Genomic DNA, 23,496 nt, shown 5'->3' on the forward strand with positions numbered 1-23,496 from the left:
TAAGTAAGGCACATGTATTAAGATAAAAGATACAAAACATTCTTTGAAGTTTACATCTCCAGTGGTACATGGAAGAAAGCAGGTTCGGTACAGTTTTGTTCCTTGAGCAATTAAAAAAAATTAATTTCATTCACATATTCCTCAGAATTTTATAGGTGACTATACTATTGATTTCTTTCTTCTTTTCCTAAAAAAAGGAATGTTAAAATAAACCCAGCACATTGGGATTATGAAGTACTTTGAAAGAAGAATAAACTGACAACTTCAAAAGCTAAATGCAAGTTTTCGCTTTTTTCTCCCAAAAGAGTCTCTCTAAATACACTAACAGGAAGTCCATTTTATTAAGAATATTACAATTTCAATCATTTATATCCAATAATTTATATCCAACAACTCGAAGTAATTGGAACTTTCCTTTCTGCACAATACACATAAAGAAAAGGCAAAAATGTGGCTCTAGATACCATTTACTATGCAAAATAGTGAGTTCTTCAATTCAGTGAACATAAAATACAGTTCTATAGGGAAAATTCAGGAATAAAAAAAATAGGTTTGACCTAAAAAGCAGTTCTTCACAGAATAATACAAGTATATGCCCAACACCATTTCATGTTTGAATGACTTATGCCATTTAACCTCTAGATTCAACTAATTCTGCTTAGACAGTGAAGCTTGCAAAAGAAGTAGCTAAAAAATACTCAAATATTTCCTTCAATCAGATTTTTCCAGCTCTTATCATATTTTATGGGAACCTCTCCAAAACAAAGGAAACCACACACACAAAGAGCAGATCATTACAAATCATGCAAATCATGTTTATTTCCTGTAAATTGACAACAGGGAAGTTGTTATTCTGAAAAAATACTTTTCTTTGTCACTGAATATCAAACTAATAAAAGAGCACAAGGCGGAATATACTTCTGAAGATCAGGCTTGGTATGCCTTAAAACTGGGATTCCTCATTTAAGTAAGAGTAATTTATCAATACAGATGGCAGTAAGATAACAAATGACCACAGCTGAAGTCAATACCAATCTTCATACTGACTTTAATGAGAGTTAAATCTCATTTTTACTAAACAGGATAGACACAAGTAATTGCATCCTTCTCTTAAATCTGTGGAGCTCATTAACATTTGCAGAAGTAAATAAGGCAAAACCCCACCCTTTCATGACTCCTGGGAAAACAAAACAAGTTCTGCCTATGTTCAGAAACATAAGTAATGCATCTACCTTTCCACAAGTTGAAGATCTAGAACATGCACAGTTTTGCAGCAGCAAGTACCATCACCTTCTCTAAGAAATTCTTAATACATGCCTAACAGCATTTTGATCTCAATAATGACTGAATAATGTGTCTCATGACCTAGGTCCTATACAAGCAGGATGCCACACACACACACAAAAAAGCTTATAAACAGAACCAAAACAATGAAAATTATCATACAAAAAACATTCTAATTATCAGCTTTGCTGATCAAAGGGGTGATTCAATAACAGTGGTTTTAATGCCATTATTCACCTTCCCAAGTCATCTAAACCTTTTTCTCCCCTATGTAAGCTCAGAATATTATTTACCAATAACAAGATGGTTCCCCTGAACACTATCATGTTACTTCAGAGACTAATAACCTTCTTTGATGCTCATGAATAGGCTTGCACCCCTCACAGATTACTAAGTCACGTTTTTAGATCTCACTCCAACTACTCAGTTTACTGTAAAAAGGTTTCATCCATACAATTCCAGCATCTCTGTCACGAACATTTTTTTAAACAGAAATAAAGAAGATGTTATTATTCAAAAAATATAATTCTGTTCAAAATATTAACCCATTTTCCTGACATTACGAACTTCCTACAACCTCCTTCCTATGAAACGTGCAAAAGCATCACAGTAAGGACAAAGTATCTGCAGGTCATGTAAAGCATGACTGATGAAGGTACCAAACAGAAATTGTAGAGAAAAAATTGTCCTTGGAAGTGCAAGCACTTCTGCAGTACAATTAACTTAATTAACCAGACAACATGAATATTCATAAGGCTGTTAATGTCTTCCCCATCCAAACAGATAAATGTGATGTAATGACTTCCTAGTCAAGCATAGCTAAAATTCTGATGAAAACTGCACCAACATTTTGGTTCTTTGCCTGAAATATCACAGAAATTAACAGTCCCTCAGTAATATTTTTTTTTCTGAATTAATTGGAAATCATGAATTTATTTAAATGAACCATTTAGAACCAAAAGGTTCCCAGTCATCAGATATAGATTGTCTCTTGTTCTGTAACAACTGGATAGCTTTAATGTCCTTCCAGTTCCCCCTCCCCTTTCTCCCATTCCCCCTCTGCACAGTTTCTTAGCAGTAGTTCCCATAGCAACAACCACTCTTGCTAATGGCCAGCAGTACAACTGCAGGCTTCCCCACATCTCATCCATTTGATCTGGACCAGAATAAGGCAGCTCAGTAGAGTATTTCAGTAAAAACACACACCCCTCTGGACCTTTCTCTTTAAGAGGTAAACTGTTTCAAGAGCAGCTCGTTCCCATCAAGTTGGCTGAAACTTCAAAATGCTGTCTTAACTACTTATAATAGAGGCTAAAACCAGATTTTAAGCCACTCAAATAATGCTATCCTGTAATACAGTTTCTATTTTTACTCAGCTGGAGACTCCTAATAATTTAGTACAATGGATTTCAGAGGGGGGGAGGGAAATAATTGACCACTGAGTTCCATCTTCTTCATGTACACAAGTATGAATCCATTTCCTAACTGACTACTTTTTGGAATATCAATAATATGGAAATAAAATAAGCAATAGATTATTTTTAAGAACCTATTAAGGAGTTACTCACACTATCATTCTATAAATTGTTCTCACCCTCTTTTAACAAACTCTACGTCATTCTGTGTAACAAGCTATACAGCATTCTTTTGGGTTTACAAATCCTTTTTGATCATGACATATTTGTCTTAAACTGAAGAGAGTAAGCACTAATGATGAGGCACAGTGACCTAAGTGTGCCCAAAGAAGCATGGAGTCAAGTGCTGGAGAGATTCCATCTCAACACTGTCAAGATATTTACAGCAACTGAACTGATGAGTGATGGTCCAAGTGCTGTGCTAAAATTCACTTGCTTCATGTCTTTGAAGTTATTGTATCTCTTAACAATACATTTCCAAGGGGTTTTTAAACTTGAAAAAAGCTAGTGTAATCTTGCATTTTTACAAGCAACTAGTCCGTGTCTTAATGCTGCTTTTAGAAGTGCAAAGCAAGTCAGACCACTTAAAACCTGCTTGCTCAGTTCAGAAGCAACTTGCTCCCTTTTGTTGCAGAAAACCAAAAACTACAATTTGCTGTTCACCTGGCTGCAGGAATTTTTTCCTTGCTAGTTAAAAACATCTGAGAAATTACATCAGGTAGTCACACCAACATCCACACCAGACGGTAGCATCCATGCAAAAATACCCCTCCTCTTTTCAAGAGAAGTGATTCAGATACCAGTCTAGAATCAACCCTGCCTGTACTAATTCTAGCTAAGCCTCCCTGACTGGCCTAAGTTATACTCCAAGAAGGGCAAATACAAAAATTGGGAGGAGAAGGGGGACATACACCTCAAAACAAACAAACAAAAACACACCACAAGATGCAAGTACAAGTCAACAAAGGAGCAAGAGGATTTTTCAAGAGAGATGCATACATTTTCAGGTCTGTAGAAGTAAAGGAGAGAGAAAGCAGTTTTGTGTGCACAGTATTTTTTTTAATATAACCCACAAAATGTATTCCTGGGACACCATTTAAAAATAGACCCTAAGCATGAATACAACTGAGAATCCTGCCAAGAAAACTGGAGAGAGAAGTCAAACAGCATGGCTTATATTAAGGAAATTCTAGAAAACAACATTTTCATTTGGTATCATTTCTGGCAGCAAATAAGGGCAAAACTTGATCTTTGCATAGATCAACTGAAAATTATTCTAGTTTTCTTCTTCCTGAGCGTCTTCCTTTAGGCAAAGAGCTCATCTGTGCCATTACTATAAATTATCATAATGATTTAAAATCTAGTCATTTGTAATCAATCTAAATCACTAATTTAGGACATTTATTCAATAGCTCCCATAAGTAACTGAAGCTTTAGCACCAACAACTGCCTTTAGTAGCCAAAACTGTAAAACATGCTAGAGGGACTTAAAACAGATGACTTACAAAATGTGACAGTACCTTTCAGTCTCACCTGCTGGTATTACTCCAAGAGGAACCGGTGCTCTGACAGGCGTTAGTATATAGTCTGTGTCTTTTCCAGCATCTATCTGGGCTTTAAGTAGTAGACCATGAGCAACTTCGCTGACAGAGCCATCTCCACCGACACAAACTACCCTATTAAAAAAACAAAAATGCTAAACAGTTCAAAATAAACTCTTCCATAACTGAGCAAACAAGTGGAAGGCAGCTATCACACACCATCTATGTAATGGTATTTCAAATAGCTAAAAAACATTCTTTCTTTAACAACAAGCTAGGGCTTCACTGTCAGATCAGGGAATGTTAACTAACAAGATATAAGCATCTTTATTTCTGCTTTCTTCTGAGTAGCAGTAAATATATTTAACACATTACAAAGTATTTCTTACCTTATCACACGTTATACACGTGAACTGATCAGAAGGAAAAGCTAAGCATATGCTCAAGTGCCTCAGTGGAAAAGTTCTCTCAATCTTTCAATATTGACCCACACAAGCATTCCAGTGCTTTTTAATTGCCCTTATCATTAACAACTCACTAAATATTACAATAAAATTTAAAATACTTGAAAACAGCTAATTCCACACACTATGCAGACGGTTGAGGGATTCAGGAAGGTATAAAACCCTAGTGCCAGCAATCCTTTGCATGAAGGTACTTAATCACTGCTTCTGGAGCATGTAATTAAACTCCCACCTGCTGTTGCTATAGAGAGGAATGCATTTGTCTGTAAAGGCTCTGTTACAGCAAACATTTTTTTTTCTTTCCTGATTTTGTTTATTTAAGTAACTATTAAAGTGATTCTCCAAATTAGTAATTTTTGAAAGTTAAATGTTTTTAAGGTAAACGCATTTTAATGATAAATATAGTAGTAGTACACTCCAAGCATTTACAATATACACGTCAGATTTACTTTAGGAGGCACTTAAATACCTTTTTTTCATATATCTATATGAATGCAGTTGTGAAACTATGTCCAATAATTCAACCAAATAAAACTGGTAAGCTCTTTATAAGAAAATACTCATTATGTTATTAAATGTTTAAATTAAATTATCTCAGCTCATTTAACATTTTTCTTCAGTTCCTATTATTATTTCCTAGCTATTTTTTAATTTCTAAATTTTTAGGAATGTTTCCTCTACCTAGCTAAACACTGCCCACATTAAAAAAAAAAAAAAAGGAAAGAAAAAAAAAGTATATAGCAAAAGTTTAGAGCACACTTTCTTCCTGCTCATAATCAGGAGTCACCTCCTGTCTTTTGTCTCATTTTTGGTTTAGATTGGTTTATTCCTAGGTGTAAAAGTTTCTGCCACAGCAGAAAAACCAGTTAATCTTTGTAGTCTGATAAATTCTACACGTGGAATGACTTATGGGGATTGTCTTCTGGCTATTGAAACTTTTGAAAACAGATATATTTTCTACTGATTTTGGGGGGCTTTGTTTGTTGTTATTGGAAATAGATGAAGAGTCCAAGGAATAACATAAAAATGCTGCTAACTTTAATTTTTATTAATTTAGCATTAATCATCAAGAGTTGCCTTTTTGGCTGGAAATAGAGATACCGTCAGGGACCAGGGATTCCAAAGCTAATCAGTGAGAACCTGCTACGCATAAGGAGTAGAAAGTCTTGAGCAAACAGATTTGACTAAGACCTTGAAGAAGGTTTCTAAGAGAAAGAAACATCTGTCTAACCATCAGACACAAGTTTCTTAATCAACAATTCACTAAAGTCTGACTAACCTGGGCTACTCTAAACAATATCCGTAATACCTTAGGCTCCTGATTAGGGAAGAAATACATGCATGTATATTGTGTACTTCTGTCACTGTACAAACAAGAAAATGCAGCTGAGATAGCAGCATCACAAATGCACTCTGTCACCAAGGCTTGGCCCCAAGGCGGGAAAAAAAAAAAGCACACTGCCAAGTTGGCAAAGTACTTCAATTTCCAGTGTTGGTAAGAAAAAAAATAAGTGGATGGGAAAAAAGGTGGAGTATATGAGATACATGACATATGCCTATGATCTTGCAGAACAGAGCGGGAACTGGAGAAATCAGAGAAAAGAAATTATATATAGAAACAAACAGCTTTGACAAAGAATTAAAACACAGCAGTATTGCTTACAGAAAGCACTGAGATACAAACTTCCAATTTACTACTGCAAATCATAAGCTTCAACTTACTTCATATGCTGTTTAACATGTAAGGAACCATAACTCTTAGAGAGAAATTCAAGATCAGAAATTGTATGTTGCTATACTGCTTACCTACTGTAATGAATAAAAAACTGTTGTGTCTTGCCCTTTATACATTTTTACTTGAATCAGCCTTCAGTCAATCTGAAATAGGCAACACTTGAAAAGCACGAGCTGAGTTACAGCAGCAGACTAAGGCATGCAGGCATGGCCTTCAGTCCACACCTGACTCACCTCCAGTCGCTTCCAAGCTTGGACAAGGGAGATCAGGTCTACATGAACTCTGCCATGTAGAAATAGCACAAAAACTACCTTACCTCTTGCCACCACATACAGTGCCTTCCAAATCTAAAAGGTGGTACAGAAGTGCTATTCTATTTTCTAAACAGGTAACTGACAGATACAGTACCTGACTTGAACAAAACTGGACAGGAAGCCAGGGCAAAATAGGAAAGAACTGAAGCCTGCCAAGTCACAAGCAATGCTGCTTAAGAGAGAAGTAAAACTTCTCAAGACTTAATGGAAATAGTGAAAAGACATTACATCAGGTGGCTGCTACAATTACCAAAAGCATAATTTTTCATCAGCAGGACAATTTCATTGTTCTGGAGTTAATTTTCAATTCAAACCAGATTCCATACATTTTCTGGCTTAATATTCAATAAATCAAAATTGTCATTAAAATTTTACTTGGGAAAGACTGAGGTGGTTTCAAGGGCCTATAAGGTTTTTTTATATCTACAGCAAAAATTCTTAGGCTAGACAGCAACAGGGAAGTCACAAAGGACTTCACAGGAACATAATCAAAAGTACGCCATAAGCCTTTGAACAATTTGAAAAAGAAAATCCCAATTTCTAATATTTTCTTCCTGTTCCTTTTTCATCCTGTTAGTGATGGTTTGTAGCTTTCTTTTTCAAAGTATCAGCATAATATGAATGCTGACCTCAGCCTATCAGTCTCTGTAGAAAACATCCCAAGTTAGCTATTTAATAGAATATTTTTCTGTATTGTGCTTTATTGAATGAGTACATAGATGGAGGCCAGGCTATTTGAGAAGTTACAAAACTTCAGAAATTTCTTTGTTGCTCATAAACTCCGATAATAAAAGCTACTTAATTTCCACATGAGAAAAAAACCCAAACACTTAAAACAGCTAACTTAGAAAGGACAGGGATCTTTTCACCTCAGAAATCCTACCATCATATGGACTTCAGGGTTATTTTCTTCCAGCCTCTGCTGCTCCTATTTCCCCTTAGTTCTCGCTACTGGAGAGAAGTTTTACAGGAGAAGTACTCCAGCGACTCTATCCAATGATCAAAAATGAAACAATCCAAATATGACTCAGAGTAGAAGGGGTTTGTGCACGAAGATACAACTCAGGCTTTTTCTTCTCTGTCTTCATATCTGCTTCCCAGGACAAACTGGTTCCCCAGCTAGCACCCCAAAAGGCATGTCTTAATAGGAAAGAAATTACCCTCAGAATCTGGAATACATATATACATTTTCAGATATATTTTCTTACCTAACTCTCTGAGTTTCTAGAACTAATAGAAATTGATTAGACTATAAAACGCTGTTTAAGCCTTCTTGTATGGCTCACTGCATATTCCAATAAAAGTTTTAAGAATGCTGTAAGATTTCCACAGTATGCAAAACTATTCTTATATATTATTGAATCTTATTATTGAAAGATTAATGTAAAAATACCAAAGATTGCAGGATTAATCCACATAGCAAGGTCTTTAAAAATAATTGAATAAGCATTTTCACTCTTGACCTCAAGTAAGTTTGAATTTATTTTTTTTTTAAAAGGAAAATACATTCAAGTTACTTTTAGATAAAATGTTCTCCTTAAGAACCATTTGAATGGCTAGAGTGAAATGCAAGGCACTTGTCTCTTTCTTGCAAATACAGAGACTGAAGCTTTCATGAAGCATATCTAAGAAAGCTTTATGTTTATTTGCTATTATTTATGAATCTAAAATATATACCTGTTGTAAGTAATAAAAAACAAAGCATCTAATGAGAAATTATTTTCTCAGGCTTAATACGTACATAAAACAGTGTAACTCATGAAATACCTACTACTAGCATAGTTTTGGATGGAATACAAATAGAAACTAATGTAATGAGGTTTACTAACATTCACTGTCACTAACCAACTTACCCATCAAATGCCTGGAGTTCACATTCTTTAAGTACTGAGAGAGCATGTCCTTCATATTCAGTTACTGTGGAAAATGACATTTAATTATCAGAAGATTAGATAATTTAAAAGGGTTTTATAAATTTTTACTCTTCTAACATAAGGAACACACAATAATTCAGTTTAGATTTTTTTTTAATCATTAAATGTATGAGAAGGTATGTTCTACAGTTACACTAGCTAAAAGGCAAGATACATTAAAACTCAGCTGCCATCAGACACACAGCTATTTAGTGCATTTAAATTCAGAGAATTAGAGGAGATGTTTGTTTAATCAAAATGCAAGTTTTAGCATTGACATAGTTGGTAAACTTCAGGAAAATGTAAGCATACCCTCAGTTAAGACTGAATTATTTCAGTATCAATCAAATTTAATTGCCTTTGTGTTAGGATATGCAAATTGCTATAGCAAAAATATGAGGAGTTAAACACAGAAGTATGAAATCAAGCCAAATACCAGTGACAACAGAATATAACACACAGAGGAAGGTGGCACAAGTATACACCAGAGTTCATAGCCTCTGGAGGAAATGAATCTGTCACTCTACATTGATGTCTCTGTGTTTGCTGATACCCCATATAGTACTGTAAATGCCAGTGAAGACAGGATAAACTGGCATACTACAGATGGCACAAAGCATCATAACTACCTTTAGCATTTTCTAGGCCAGCTTTGCCAGAAGAGACAGCCCAGCTGCAGCCACCCATCAAAGATTTTTGCTGACTGACATGACACTTGCAGATGGATTTTTTGTGTAAGAATGTGCATCATTATATGCAAAATTACATTAATCTTTCATGCTTGTCTGTCCCTGGTGCTAGCATAGTTCAAGGCTTTTCTCCAGTGTTTCTAAACACTGTTAAAATTATTAGTTTTGGTGTCTAAAACAATCATTCCGTATCTGTACCTGTTGTAACAGTATTTCTACAGACTATTCAAATGCTGCTTACAAGAACTGAAAACACCTCTCTCTCTCCCTATATATATATACACACGCACACAAGAATGTGTGTATATATAGTGAGTGTATATACAACTTTTTCTTTTTTTTAAAGAAAATTAAATAAAAATAAAAGTAATAAAATTTTTTACACTTCACACTAAACAATTGTATATCAGCATATAATTTCAAAATCTCCCAACCAGTATTAGCAAAGTTCTAGTGCTTGATGTTTTGGAAATTCTTAACTAAAAACTAGAGTTACTCCGATTATATCAAAGAAAGGGAATTATCATTTTGCTACAGAAATACCTATCACTATAATAGTTTTCAGGAATTATTTACAGAATTTACTTTCATGCAGGACCTCTTCTGGAAGATCAAAGCACAATATTTAAGCAATCATACTCAGTTTTGATTTTAGATAGGAACTATCCTTTTATCATTATCTGTAGATTGTGAAAAAAGTGACCAATGAAAGTGTGCATCATGCAAAAATGCAGAAAGGTTCAGATGTCTCACCATTGCTTAACTATGAAAGAAACTCTTCCCATGAAAACATACAGTTGGTTACCACGTTACATGCCTTTTTTCAGGAACATGATGACATTTAGAAAGTTATGAGTATAGTCTAATTAAAATGGTACAGTAAATAAGATTTAATTTTGTAAAAGAAACCATGCTCAGTGGTTTCCTAATGTAATGTATGTAAGTTACGTTTACTATTACAAAATTAATTCACTCAAAGAACAAGGACATGAAAACAAAGAGGACTCATGTCTACAGAGAAATTAATAAAGACAGTAAAAATTACTACTGTTAGCCAGATTGATGGGGAGTCCATCCTCTTTGCATCTAATAGCTTAAGTTTGGAAATTATGTAGGATGACTACTGCAAGGCTTAACACTGGGGATAATTCCAAGAAATTTAAAATTTGATGAGAGAATGACAGAGGTACATACAGCACCTATTTTGAAACATTGTGACAAAAAGGTAATGAAAAAACGAAGTTTCCAGGAAAAACTTCAGGAGAACATATAGAAAATTGATCAAGTAGGAAAAAATTCTAAAAATCCAACACAGACAGAAAAAGACCATGTCTAAAAAGTTTTCTGCAGGCTTGACAACCTCCAGAGGGACACATAAAAGTCATTCTGATAGCTGAAAAAAAGCTAAATGTTTGAATATTTGGTCCTATTCCAATTCGGGAAAAAAACAAAACAAAAACCAAACACAAAACAAAAAAACCCACACAATAAAGCTCGGTAAGAGGAAGAATGAGCTTCTTTCACTGTTTGAGAAGGATTCAGATTACATATTCAACAAAAATGTTATCACAGAAATATTATTTAATGCTTTTTTCAACCATTGCTAATGCACAATTGAAGAGGTTTTCCTTTTTCAAGGACATTTTGTTCCCAACTTGTAAATTTCAGTATGCATTAAGTTTCAAGGAATAGCATTCTGAAAGAAGAGCACTGACAGTGTACCTCATTTGAACAATCTCACACATACTCCAAAACATTGTAACACCCTATCTCACATAGCCAACAAGAAACGAAGGGTTCAGCCCCTACATTTAGAAAAAGCAACATATAATTAGTTCAACACTTCAAATCATGGGACACTTCCATATGACACATAGAAATAGTGGCACTCATGTCACAGATTAATGTAAATAGGATTAAAACTGCTAATGATAACAACAGATTAACTGGTGTTGATACGGGGTGAAAAAAAAATTAGTATTATTTACTGTATAGTAAGCTTAAACTGATGTTATTTGCCCAATTCTCAATCACTCTCTTTTCCTTTGTGATTCTGCCCTAAAAATGGGGGTGTGGGGAAGGCTGTTGTTTTTGCCTAAACATCCAGCTTGTGCATAAACAGAAGCAGAAAAGTCAAAACTAGGAATGGAATCGAGACAAGCTAGGAGTCTGTTGGGTTTACCTTTATTTATTTTTCTTTAGTATGTGTAAGATTTTGCAAGATACCAATATATTTCTAAAATACTATCTCCAATTATCACTATTTGCCAGTTCTTGTAGGTATCCCAAATGTGGAGCGAGCTTTTGTTGAACTAGATTTTTTAGAAGAGTCACCGTTCTTCTCCTAACAGTCATATCCCAGCTGCAGCCCTCAAGATTACCAAACTCATAAAAGACTGTATAAAGATCAGTTTTTAAGAACTGCTTAGCCTTAGCTACAGTTAAAGTACTGGTTCAGTTTAAATTTGCTAATTCCTACTTTCTACTGCAGTAAGCACTTCAGAGATTTGTTTATTTCATGTAACAAAAATAATCAAAAAAACCAAGAACACACAAACCTTCGGTTAATTTCACTAAAATTAATACATCTGTAGTGTTCAAGGTAATTTGGCAAAAAAGAGAAAACCCTACCAATTTTAAGGACAATTGGAGAAAACAAATGCTATCTCAGAACTCACTTATTTACATTGGTGCCTTTCGACTGCTGTATATCCTTGGGTAGGAGAGAATACCTCCACTCCAAATTTCTAAATAAAAAAAAAGTTTATTCCAACAGAAGTTACAATGAAGAGTAAGATCTGGCAAGCTTGATCATGTAGGAAGCAGCAGCCAGCTACCAAAATACAAGATTGGATGAGGAGAGCTCTGTCTTTCAGCACTCCACTGTCAAAGTTTGTTGGGCTTTTTTTTTTTTTTGTAAACTGCAAGTCTTGTATTGTGTATGTGCTGGAAGTCACTTCAGAGGTTCAAGTTTGCTTTACAATTTTTGTGTACAATGAATTTTAAGCGTTAAATATGTGCATGTGAAAAGACTAAAAGTAACCTATCTTCAGTGTAAAAATTGTACAAAAGCTTTCAACTTTTACTACCTAATACACCTTTGTACACCACTATGTATGTAAATACGGGCCATGCTTCAAAAAAAGCAGTAACAGCGAGATGCATACTCTAACTTCACAAAATCCAAAACAATGACGGGAGGAAAAAAGCCTGCTCAATTTACTTGAAATTAAGCACTTAGTTTTATTAGAAGATGGTACCAGTAGACAGAACTTTCACTCAGCACCCACCACCACCACTCCTTTTTTTTTTTAAATGCATAGTTCTTAATTATTTAGTTCTGTATTAGCATTTAAAACTGTAATGTAGTTTTCTCATTTTGCCTGTAGGAGGAGTGTTAGGCAGCTAATAAGCAAAATAGTATTTGGACATTGCCAAAACAACCTTATTTTAAGGATAAGCCATTAAACATTTATCTGGCTAAAAACAGAACTTTCTTTTCAAAATGTAAAAAGAAAAATAATTAAAAAAATAAACTTTAAACTGTTCTTATTCCATTAGGAAAAATATTTTTAAAGCCACTACAAATTATATGCATAGCTGATATTAAATTGAGCTCATATTAAATTAAATATTAATTAGTCTAAAAACCTATTGAAACAGATTTGGCTTATTAGTTCAGCTTTAGGATTCCAGGTGACATTACATTGCTAAAAATGTAATCACATACACAGGTTAATGATAATGCTGCCTTTAACAGAGTCTAACAAACAAGGTTATGTTCACAAGTAACGATAAAAGAAACACTAACCAGTAGTAAGGAATAAAAATTTTAAAAGGTAATGGTCTTTAAATAGTTGCTTTAAAAAGTAAAGTAATAACTAATTTAACAATATGACATAGTCATCTTTAATTAAGGTTTGCATGACAAAACTTTTTTTAAAAAAATTGTGATCATACAAGGCTAAGTTCAACTTCTAAGATGACAGTATTATTATTAATCTGTTTACACTATCATCTATGCCTTACATGTGAAAAATACATCTGTGAGAATCAAAACTTACATAAAGCTGCTGGCATTCCCTTATCAATTAATGGAAGTTAAATTATCAGTACAGAATTCTAACACAGAATCTTTTTTATACATTCTCATGTGTCTTTAATCTTCAATTGATTTTACTTTAAATTGTGGGCTAAGTAATTTAAAAATACATAGATACAGGTAATAAAATTAGCAAGATAAATCTCATATACAAACACTTATTGCATTATTATATCCTCATGCCTAAATCATATTTGCTCAGAATGATTTTTGGCCTGCAACCTGAACAAGTCATGATTTCACAACAAGTTTAAGGGACACCCATAGGATGAGCCCTCTGTCTTAGAATTTATTTAAGCTGGATCTGATTATTTTGCAAGCCAATTACAACAGACATAGGAAAAACATTTTCTGGTGTTAAAATGTCTTGCACCAGAGTTTACACTTCACGTGGACGTGAAATGCATTATCAAAAATTAGCAGTGTATTAAAGGGAATTGTAATACCATGGAAAAAAAATATTTGGAATGGGAAATACTAATATCATTTCTCTGTAAACTTAGGTGTTTTTTGGGACCAAGTTTGCAGCGTAAGTTTCGGTCTCTTCACAGAAGGGGGAAGAAGTAATGATCAGATCATTAATATTCTACTGCTTTAAGAAAATTCATTGTTTCCCTGTTCAATTTCTTGTTCTTCTTTCAAAGTCAATCAAATGAAACAGCCGAAGGGCAAATTCAGGACATAAAGCAGAACTCTGGCAGAAATGGGAGCCTTAAACCCAAACCTGCTATCGGGAACCCATTGTTGAGCAGAAGGCAGCATCACTACAACATTAAAGTTGTACCTTTGCATTCTCCAGACACCATGTCATGCCCATGTGCCTCGTCACAACTGCCCTTGTCATCACAGAACTTAATCACTTAGGCTTCCAGGTCATCCCTGAAACTGAGTCAGAATCCTGAAATAATGTGTCCTTCAGATAAGCCCCTCTTATGATGTCAGGCCAATAGATGTTCTCAGAAGAGAAGTAATATTTAAGGACATGTGTTTGCCAGAATGCAGGAACAACTCTTAGCAAGCATATATACAAGACTGTCAGACATTAAATGCTTTGTTTCTTTTTATAGAATGTTTACTTTAAAAATTACCAAAAAAATATATTACTAGTATTGATAGCTATAGGGGAAAAATATTCAATGAATAACAGAATTACTAAAACGTTTTTTAACAAAATAAAAATATATTGTATTGTATTAGTTACAGTTCCAAATGCAGTACTTGCAGGCAAAGCCAATAAGGATTAGCACTAAATTCAAATTGTCTTGCATGATTAAGTACTAGTTTCACAAAGGATTAAACTATGCTTTCGAAGCAACTTACCTGTGACATCAGTTTTAATGTCAGCAAGCTTAAAAAGAGGTGCAACTTGTTCGTAATACACATTAGTGGCTTCTCTTTTGTGGCTGTTTGGATTAACAAACACTTTTAAGGATTTTGGTCTATTTTGAAAGCCTAAAAAGAAAACACAAACTATTTAAGATTACACACAGCCCAGCTATTTTTACAGCTTAAATGAATTGTTAATATTAGAACCATTACAGTACTTTAACAGGATAAGTAAATTGAAGTCTAAAAAAAGTCTCAATTTCTTCTTGGATGTGCGCTATTTATCTTAAAATTACAGTACTGATTACTTTTGTGTGTACAGCTAATAAACAGTAGAAATTAATCACACACTAACCAAAACATTGTAGGAACCAGAAAAAAAAAGCATATGTCATAACCTAGTTAAACCCTGACACAGAAGCAGGGTAAATGTGGAGAAGTTATAAGATTGAGCAACAACAAAAAAAACCCAACCATCGAAACATATCCTTTTTTGGAATTTAATATGAAACACTCCCAGCAGGCATATAACAATAACACCCAACAAAACTGATACTACAATCTAAGACTTTTGTTTTCTGAATTGCATCAACCAGTGCAAAGGAAATTCCCTCATCTTGAAAGATGTCCAAAGAAATACAAAGCAATAGAAAACTTGGTAATATCATTCAGAAATCTGAGAATTATTGCTCATTTTATTTTTTTTAAAAGTTAGATTTAAGTCTTTGAAGTAACAAAATCTGAGCAAACGACACTGAGAAATACTGCTACACAAAAGTACCTTGTCTTGAACATTGATCCCATGAAGCAATTTTATTATTTGGAATATGCCATTTTGTTGGATAGTAAATAATTCATACTAAAACAGTAACATTACCTTTCACGTTATCTTTTCTAGAATTCCTACAATTGCCATGATTCAGTGAGGTTGGTTTGCTACAAAAAGCAAGTGGTGGCATGCGATACTGCTGTTTCTTTGGTAGTTATTTAAAATATAGGATTTTAAAAATTTTGTATTCAATTAATGCATTTATAAATTCTAAATTTTCTTTTAGTATCAGGTTAGACTATCACTTTCTTAGCCAAATGAAAGCTAGAATATCTAGTAAGTATACTGCTTCCAACATTCAAGAACAAAACTAGTAGTAGCCCACAACTCCAAAAGGAACCAAGAGTGAAAGCACATTTTCCTGCCCCATGTAAAGTATTACTACAATTTTTACAGCTGCATGTACCTTCAGAGTGTCAGCTGGGACTTCCTGAAGCTCCTCCTACTTACCCTACCTCAACAACTGAACAGGAACAATTCCTCAGAGAAATTATAGCTAAATACTATTTCAGCAACAAAGGGGAAACTATTCCTTAAGATCAAGACATAACAATTACAAAAGTCCCATAGATTATTTTTTCACTTATTTACACACATCAAAGAATCTGGAAATGAAAACTAGCACTTTATCCAGTTTGTGTTAGTAAATCTTAGACGATTTCTTAAAGATACTGAAGAAAATTACTGGATCAGTTTGCTGCTGTAACCTGAAAGCATACATAAAAAACAAGATTTCTAATCACGTTTATGGCAAAATGTTACACACAATGCCATGTCATTGCACAGAAAATTAATCCTGATGAACCCTTAATGCCTGATGAATCCTGAATGTCTTCTGTACTAAGCCTTAGTACCTATATTTAAAAGTATCTCCTTTAAAAGGAGATAAAAAGAAAATAGGGAACTTGGTGAGGACAGCAGATGTGCTGGAGGGCAGGGCTGCCATTCACAAGGACCTTGATTAGCTACAAGAAAGCTTTGATAAAAGCCTCAAGATGTTCAATAAAGACAAACACCAAGTCCAGCACCTGGCTCGGCAAAATCCTAACAGTGCAGGCTGGGGACTGACCAACTATGCAGCACCTCTTTAGAGAGCATCTGAAGTTCCTGATGGACAGGGAGTTGAATATGAATAAAGAGTGTGCCATTGATGCCATGAAGGCCAAGTGCTTATGGGTTGCACTAACAAGAGGACAACGAGCAGTTTAAAGGGTATCACTATGCCCTTGTATTCAACATCTTTTGAGCCTGAATCTCAGAAACGGCATCCACTTTTAGGACTCCAGCACAAGACTGATAAAGTGTAGTGAGTCCAACAGAGAACTGTGACTGCAACGAGGGGCTGGAACAGGCCACATGAGAGGCAGAGGTAGCTCGCATTGTATAGCTTTGAGAAGAGAATCTACCTAAATGCTGTCCTTAAGTACCTACTGTGGGAGTAACAAGGACCACCAAGCCAGACCTCTTGCAGGTGCAAGGACAAAAAGGCAACAGACATAAGTTGCAGGAAGGAATATTCCAATCTGAAATAAAGGAAAACACTCTTCACAATGACGGCGGTTAAGCCATGGACCACATTGCCCCGAGAGGCTGTGTAATGTCTATGCTTAGAGATTTTCAAAACTTATCTGGACATGGCTCTTAGCAACCTGATCTTGTTCAGAAGCTCACATGCTCTGACCAGGAAGCGGGAACAGATGATCTCTAGAGGTCCATTCCAACCTAAATTATTCTTGATTCTCTGGAAACAGAAACAAGCACTGCAGGTATGTACTGTAGTGTAATTTCTCATCACAATGCAAATAAGGAAGACTACAAAAAGTTCCCAAAGACTATTAAAACACATAAATCATCTTCATAAAGACATTATAATAATAGTTATTCAAGACACTTAATGGAAATCTGCTATCTGGTATTGTTGCAGTCTTTCAGAAGTCATAAAAATATAAAGACCAAAAAAATAATTTCTGTGACTTGATATTTTGCCTGAAGTGTCAACAGAAACTAAATTGAAAACTACAAGAATAAGGACTCCTGATTTAAAAGAGAAAAGATTTAGCCACATTCATAAATGTGCTGTCATGTTTCTTATCTTCTCTACAGGAACTTCTACCTGTGATCAGCTGGCCATAAATGCTCAACCCCCACCAACACCCAGAGCCACAAAACTGTAAAAACTGACTACAGAGTCTTTGATTTGTAAGTAAAGCACACCTTTAAACTTAAAAAAAAAATATATATATATATGTATATAGATACTTATAAAACACAAAGCAGAGGGAAAGAATAGGAAAGTACAGAGTTTGTAGAAGTAGAGAAAGGCGATGAAGTGTCATAAATTCTGTTACCCAGACGGCGTGAGTTACGATACTGCTAAACCACAGTTAGGAGAAAACTGAAGAAAAAAAAGCAAACATCGGCATCTCACTTAAATTTTTACACCTAAACCTCGAAAACATTTAAGCCCCAGGTGGCAATATAAACTTTTAAAAGAAAGCATAAGTGGGCAAAAGAATACAGACTTTTAAATTCGTGGGAAAATAATTCCTGGATTTTTAAGGAAGCAGTTGAATTTTTATTTATTTTTTTAAAACCAAAAATTAATTCATTAAATTATTCCAAACCAGGAACTGTATTTATGATTAAATACATTAGGCTATTGCTGAAAAGTAGAGCAGAGTTAATACATAAATCCTAGTGAGATTTTCAAGAACCAAATGAATTCACAGGATAAAAGTGTTAGAGTATTCTCTTCATAACTACTTGAATATCAATTTACTTTTTTAGAGAAGTAAACTATTTTATTTATAGAAATAGGTATCACAAACAAGGCGTTTGAGCCAAGATATGGTACCCTACTGATGTGGTTTTGCTTGTGCCAAATGATTGCCAACTGACATGAAAGGATGATCACAACAAAAATTATTATTTATTATTCCCTGCATGCGCTGGACATGTTACAACACACCAATAAACTGAGTTTAATGAAAGAATATCCAATAGCCATCAAAAATTAAACTTTCACAAAATTATATAGTGAAACGTCTTTAAAAATATTTTTAAATAATAATCGTCTTTTCATTTTCTTTAAACAACATCTATATGAATGAATCAATCTCATTTACTACAGTCTGCAACTGATTTCAGTCTGTCAGCCTTTTGGTGTTCTCCTAACTGGTATTCTGTTTTGTTTTCTGTGGCTGCTCCATTTGAAATGAACCAGCAGCCTAAAGCAGGAAGGCCAACTGTTCCTCTAGTACTAACAAATGTGCTAATATGCACTAGTTTAAACTTGATCTATCAAGTGAATCAGTGAACCATGAAGGGTGGTGGGTCAATCAGGGTGTTCTGAAAACAAAGGCTCATAGGGCAGCAGAGACGCTATGCTCAGGCATACATCTGTGCTGCTTTCAGTTCTTAGCTTTATGAAAATGGGTTTATGTTACAGAAGTTAAGAGCCTGGAATCATGTCATTATTGCATACATTTATAAATACTTTATACAACAGTAAGAATATTATACATGAGGAAAACTAATAATATAAGACAGATGTGTTAATGTAACTATGGAGACACCACTGTTAATATTAACTAACCAAAGTTAATGTTTAACATTAATGGTTTAATTAAAACTTCATGCATGAAGTTTCAGACACTCATATCAAATCCCACTGTGAGAGATACCACAGAATAGCAGATAAAAATAAAATGCACTTCATGCATTTTTTTGCTACTTTATCTTTCATTCTTAACCACATTTACTGTCTTCTGATAGTGTTCTGAGAGTTTTTAAGTAAAACTTTTTCAAATCAACTGTTAATAAAAATAAGTCTTGCTAAAAAAAATTTTTGAAAAAATTGATAAGCATTTGTAATTATGCATTTTCTTACATTTCTGGACTTGTCTTAACCCTTTAAGAAACACTGGGCATTTGCATGCACAGAGGATTTCCAATTAAACAGTGAATTCCACTGACAGAGTATGTCCACTGTACATGCCCGTAAGTCCAGTACAAAAAGATGTGATGTATAAATGGAAATCGCTGAGGGTCAGGTAGGTGTACAACAGGTCTGATGTGAGATCAACAGCATACTAGAATCTGCCTAAGCTGCCGTTTGAGGCTTTCCAAGAGCCAGTCCAGAACCAAGGATCCATAGGTGCACGCCTTAAAGTGGCAGTGGTTATTTTACATCAATTTAACAAATATGCGATATACAGAAGATCAGTTTTCCTGGTATCATTGAGAAAGCTCTTTGCATCTAGCTGGCATGCATCTGAACAGCAGCAATGTTATATGGAGAGTAAGAACTTATTTAGAAGTGGGAAGATGGTAATAGATGTGTTCTGTTACCCTGTCACACACACACAAAAAGCCATAATAGCAGCCACTGGAACTAAATTCTAAACAACTATATTACATCTTTGTGCTCACTTATATGATGACAGGCTTCATAAAAAATTATAGCCTAGTTAGACTTTAAATTGAAGTACTCTGAACACAAACTGAAAGCAACAGAGGATACTCACTATGAAGACAGCAAGAATGAACAGGAAAAACCATGCAAGAAACATTCATGTCAGACACAAAGCGCACAGCAAAAGGGAAACTGTGTAGACAGTATTTCAGAAAAAAATGAAATATTCACTAGAACAAATCTCCAGATAAAACTCTAGCACATATCATCACTGATAAAATTGCTATTGTTGTTCCTTAATGTATATGCATAAAAATCTAAAAACTTGTCAAAGAGTAAGGTAAACAAATAGAAATTGCATTTATTTTCAAAGGAGACAAAGCTTTTAGTAATATTTAGCCATTCTGACAAATGAAAGTACATGTTTTACTGACAGCCATACCCAAACATACATATACTTTACTTTGGTAAATCACCTGCTTTTAATTTGCTCCAGCCTAGAAGCAATAAAAAAAACCCTTCAAGTAAATAATGCAGCAGTTAATGAAAATCTACCTTGTGATCAGATAGATTTTAGAAGGATGAAATTTTAACTTTATCCTGCAGGTCATAAGGAAACCAAAAAGGCACCAACCTGAGTTCATTAACAAAGATGTCACCAGCACTATTATGAAAACAAGCTGCAGCAAAAACTATGAAAAGCCATTACTGTTTCAAGCAGAGATATACCAATGAGCCTTTTGAGATTTCAGTTACTGAGGAATCAACAGAACTTATCTGTATTTTCAACTTTTAGTCCAGACTTGAATTCCACTGGGAAACTCCTACCAATGTTTGGTACATTTTAAATCAGAAGACTTTTTTCTGAATTATACCATTACTATACCATCACTGTTTGAATTACTGATAATGTGTCTCTGCCACACTGAATGCAGAAATGCTGCTGCTTTTTTGGTGATTTTCTGGATAGAAAGGCAGTTTGAGTATCTACTCAGACTTCAAAATGTAAGCGTGAAAACTACTTTTACTGTAGTTACAGAACTTAAAACAATATACACATTAGTAAATGATATTTTGGAGGATGTGTTTGGTTATTTTTTCCCCTCTGAGTCCTGATTATTCCTGAAGTAAAAGGAGAGGAGAGAAATCTATTTATCAGAGAGCAAGAAAAATCTGCACAAGGTTTGAGCTTATGGAGAAAGACTGAAGCTGAAGGAAGAACTAGAAACAGCAGCATTGCACAGAATGCTTTTTTCAGGTTCAGGTGGCTTCCAATTACAAAGCTATAAAAGAGACTGCACCTCGAAGTCAAGGCAACCTGAGCAAGAGATACTACAGCTTTTTTTCTGTGAACATATGGTATCACTGCTCCTGATGGATGGAGGGTAATCTGGGAACAAAACAGACATTTGCTCCTTATGCAAATGTCCTTGCCTTTATGGGTAGCTGGAGATCTGCAAGAATCTTGGCACTTACGCAGATTTAGATATTTCATGATAAAGTCTTTCAAAAAGGGACAAGGGAAGGCACTTCTTAATAGACATTTTTATTTGGAAAATTCAAAGCATATTGTAAGCAAACAATGTAAGAATGCTATTTTACTGTCTCTAATATCTGCTTATGAAGAAGTCACTTTATTAGAAGTACACTATAAATCGCTATTGAAAGTGTTGTTACAAACACTACAGATGTGTAAGATTTGAATTCTGTAATCCAGCTCAGTATTAACAATTCAGCTGGAGTTTTAATTGTCTATTACATGATGGATTGTTTTTCTTCTGTAATAAACTCATTTGCTACAGACTGTAAACACAGACATATTTTGGAGCTAAATCAGCGAGTTTGGTTTGTGGAGTTTTTTTTCTTGTTTTGTTTTTTTAAAATCACAAGTATGCTATATTTTATATCTTTCCAATATTGATGGTATTAAATTACAGTGAAAGGCTTTGGTTTGTTGTGGGGTTTTTTTTCCCCTAAATGGTGAATACTTTTTTCTTAAATTTGATACAGCTTCCATGAAAAAAATGCAACTATCATGGGTTAAACAAAGCATCCTGAAACTGGCATTAGGCCAGGCAAACACAGAAAGATATCTTTAAAATAAAGAATTGCCTCTCATCACTAGCTAGTGTCAATACATTTCATATCAAATTATACAATAAGAGTCCTACAGACTCTTAAGAGCACTTCCACCTGTGAATTTACAAAGAACAGCAAAGCCTCTCCCATTAGCCTCTAAGAATCTGCGGGTCCCAAGTGGGAGCTCCTGAACAGTTACCAGGAAGTCCCTGAAGAGTTCCCAGGACTGCAACAACTGTAGTACCATCAGATGTGCTCCAATTCCAAGTGAAAACATCAACAATATATTTTATTTCTTTAAGAAACAGATTTCCCAGAAGATTCTTCAGTCAGAATACAGTATGCTACTCATTTTCAGTAGCTTCCAAAACACTTCCCAAAAATAGCATCAATTTGTTTAATTTTTACAGTTGCATTGGTCAGTTATTGTCACTTCACCAAATTTTACACTTCACCATGTAAAACTTCAGTAGTAAACATTTTCCAGCAATAATATTCATATCTCTGTGTCTTAATTTCCACAGGCAAAATATTTTTCTGAGCTTCACACAACCTCATGTATTGCCAAGAGAAACAAGTCTGAAATAATAATGACATCAACCCCAATTAAATGCTTACCATTCAAAATTTCCTTTAGATGTCTAAACCATGAATGACAATGATCTTCACTTAAGTTATTTAAATGGATAGCACAGTCTGTTAGTTTATTCTCTTCTTTAGTCAAGCATTTAAAAATTGTGATACCCAACAAAGTACCACCTTTTTTCTGCCCTACAAAACGACGACGTTTCAGTTTTACTGAAAATACATCTTTCATTTCAATAATCTCCTCTTGAGCCTGTAAAACCATACTGGAATCACCTGTGGGGGGAAAAAAAAAAAAGAGTGTTATCGATACGATTAGGTGCAATACGTAAGAAATATATTGTTATGGCTTCATCTCTAGCTTCACTTGTAGCATCTGCTTATGCCTATATTGAAACTTACTGTATATCATTTGCCTCAGTCACAGGTCCTATATTTTACCAGCTTTCTGTTATTTAGGTTAGGTATCCCGCTATACAAATAACATGATTGCAAAGAGGTTATTTAATCCCTTTTTTGATATTCAAAAAAATGAATAAAATCGCAGACTCTAAGAACAGTGAACTACTTTCGGGTTTTTGATATTTGCATTCAAAAAGTAAATTCTTCATTGTATTCTCCTAAATCACAGCAATCATAGCAGTTGTATTCTCCTAAATAATAGATCAGAAAGTGTGCTATGACCCAAGCGGACTATATGCTCGATGTATTTTTTCATTTGATACAACTGCTGCCTTTTGGGTTTAGACTAGAAAACATACCTGAAAATAGTTAAACAAAAATAGAAAAATAAACCAAAAGGGTGT

At 34.5% G+C, this 23,496-nt stretch overlaps 1 protein-coding gene across 1 annotated transcript in view; it reads right to left on the minus strand.

Annotated features, from left to right (window-relative positions):
• The window catches only part of CERKL (ceramide kinase like), a 32,118-nt gene extending 9,196 nt beyond the window's left edge, over positions 1 to 22,922 (minus strand). Inside the window, exons 1-4 of the mRNA XM_059820624.1 lie at positions 22,865 to 22,922; positions 14,778 to 14,909; positions 8,607 to 8,670; positions 4,233 to 4,375 (exon numbers count right to left, since the gene is read on the minus strand). Coding sequence (XP_059676607.1) covers positions 4,233 to 4,375; positions 8,607 to 8,670; positions 14,778 to 14,909; positions 22,865 to 22,922 — 397 coding nt within the window. The remainder of the gene's footprint in view (positions 1 to 4,232; positions 4,376 to 8,606; positions 8,671 to 14,777; positions 14,910 to 22,864) is intronic.
• Between the last annotated feature and the right edge of the window lie 574 nt (positions 22,923 to 23,496).

Source organism: Gavia stellata, chromosome 8 (genome assembly GCF_030936135.1).
Source record: "Gavia stellata isolate bGavSte3 chromosome 8, bGavSte3.hap2, whole genome shotgun sequence".
Classification (NCBI taxonomy): Eukaryota; Metazoa; Chordata; class Aves; order Gaviiformes; family Gaviidae; genus Gavia; species Gavia stellata.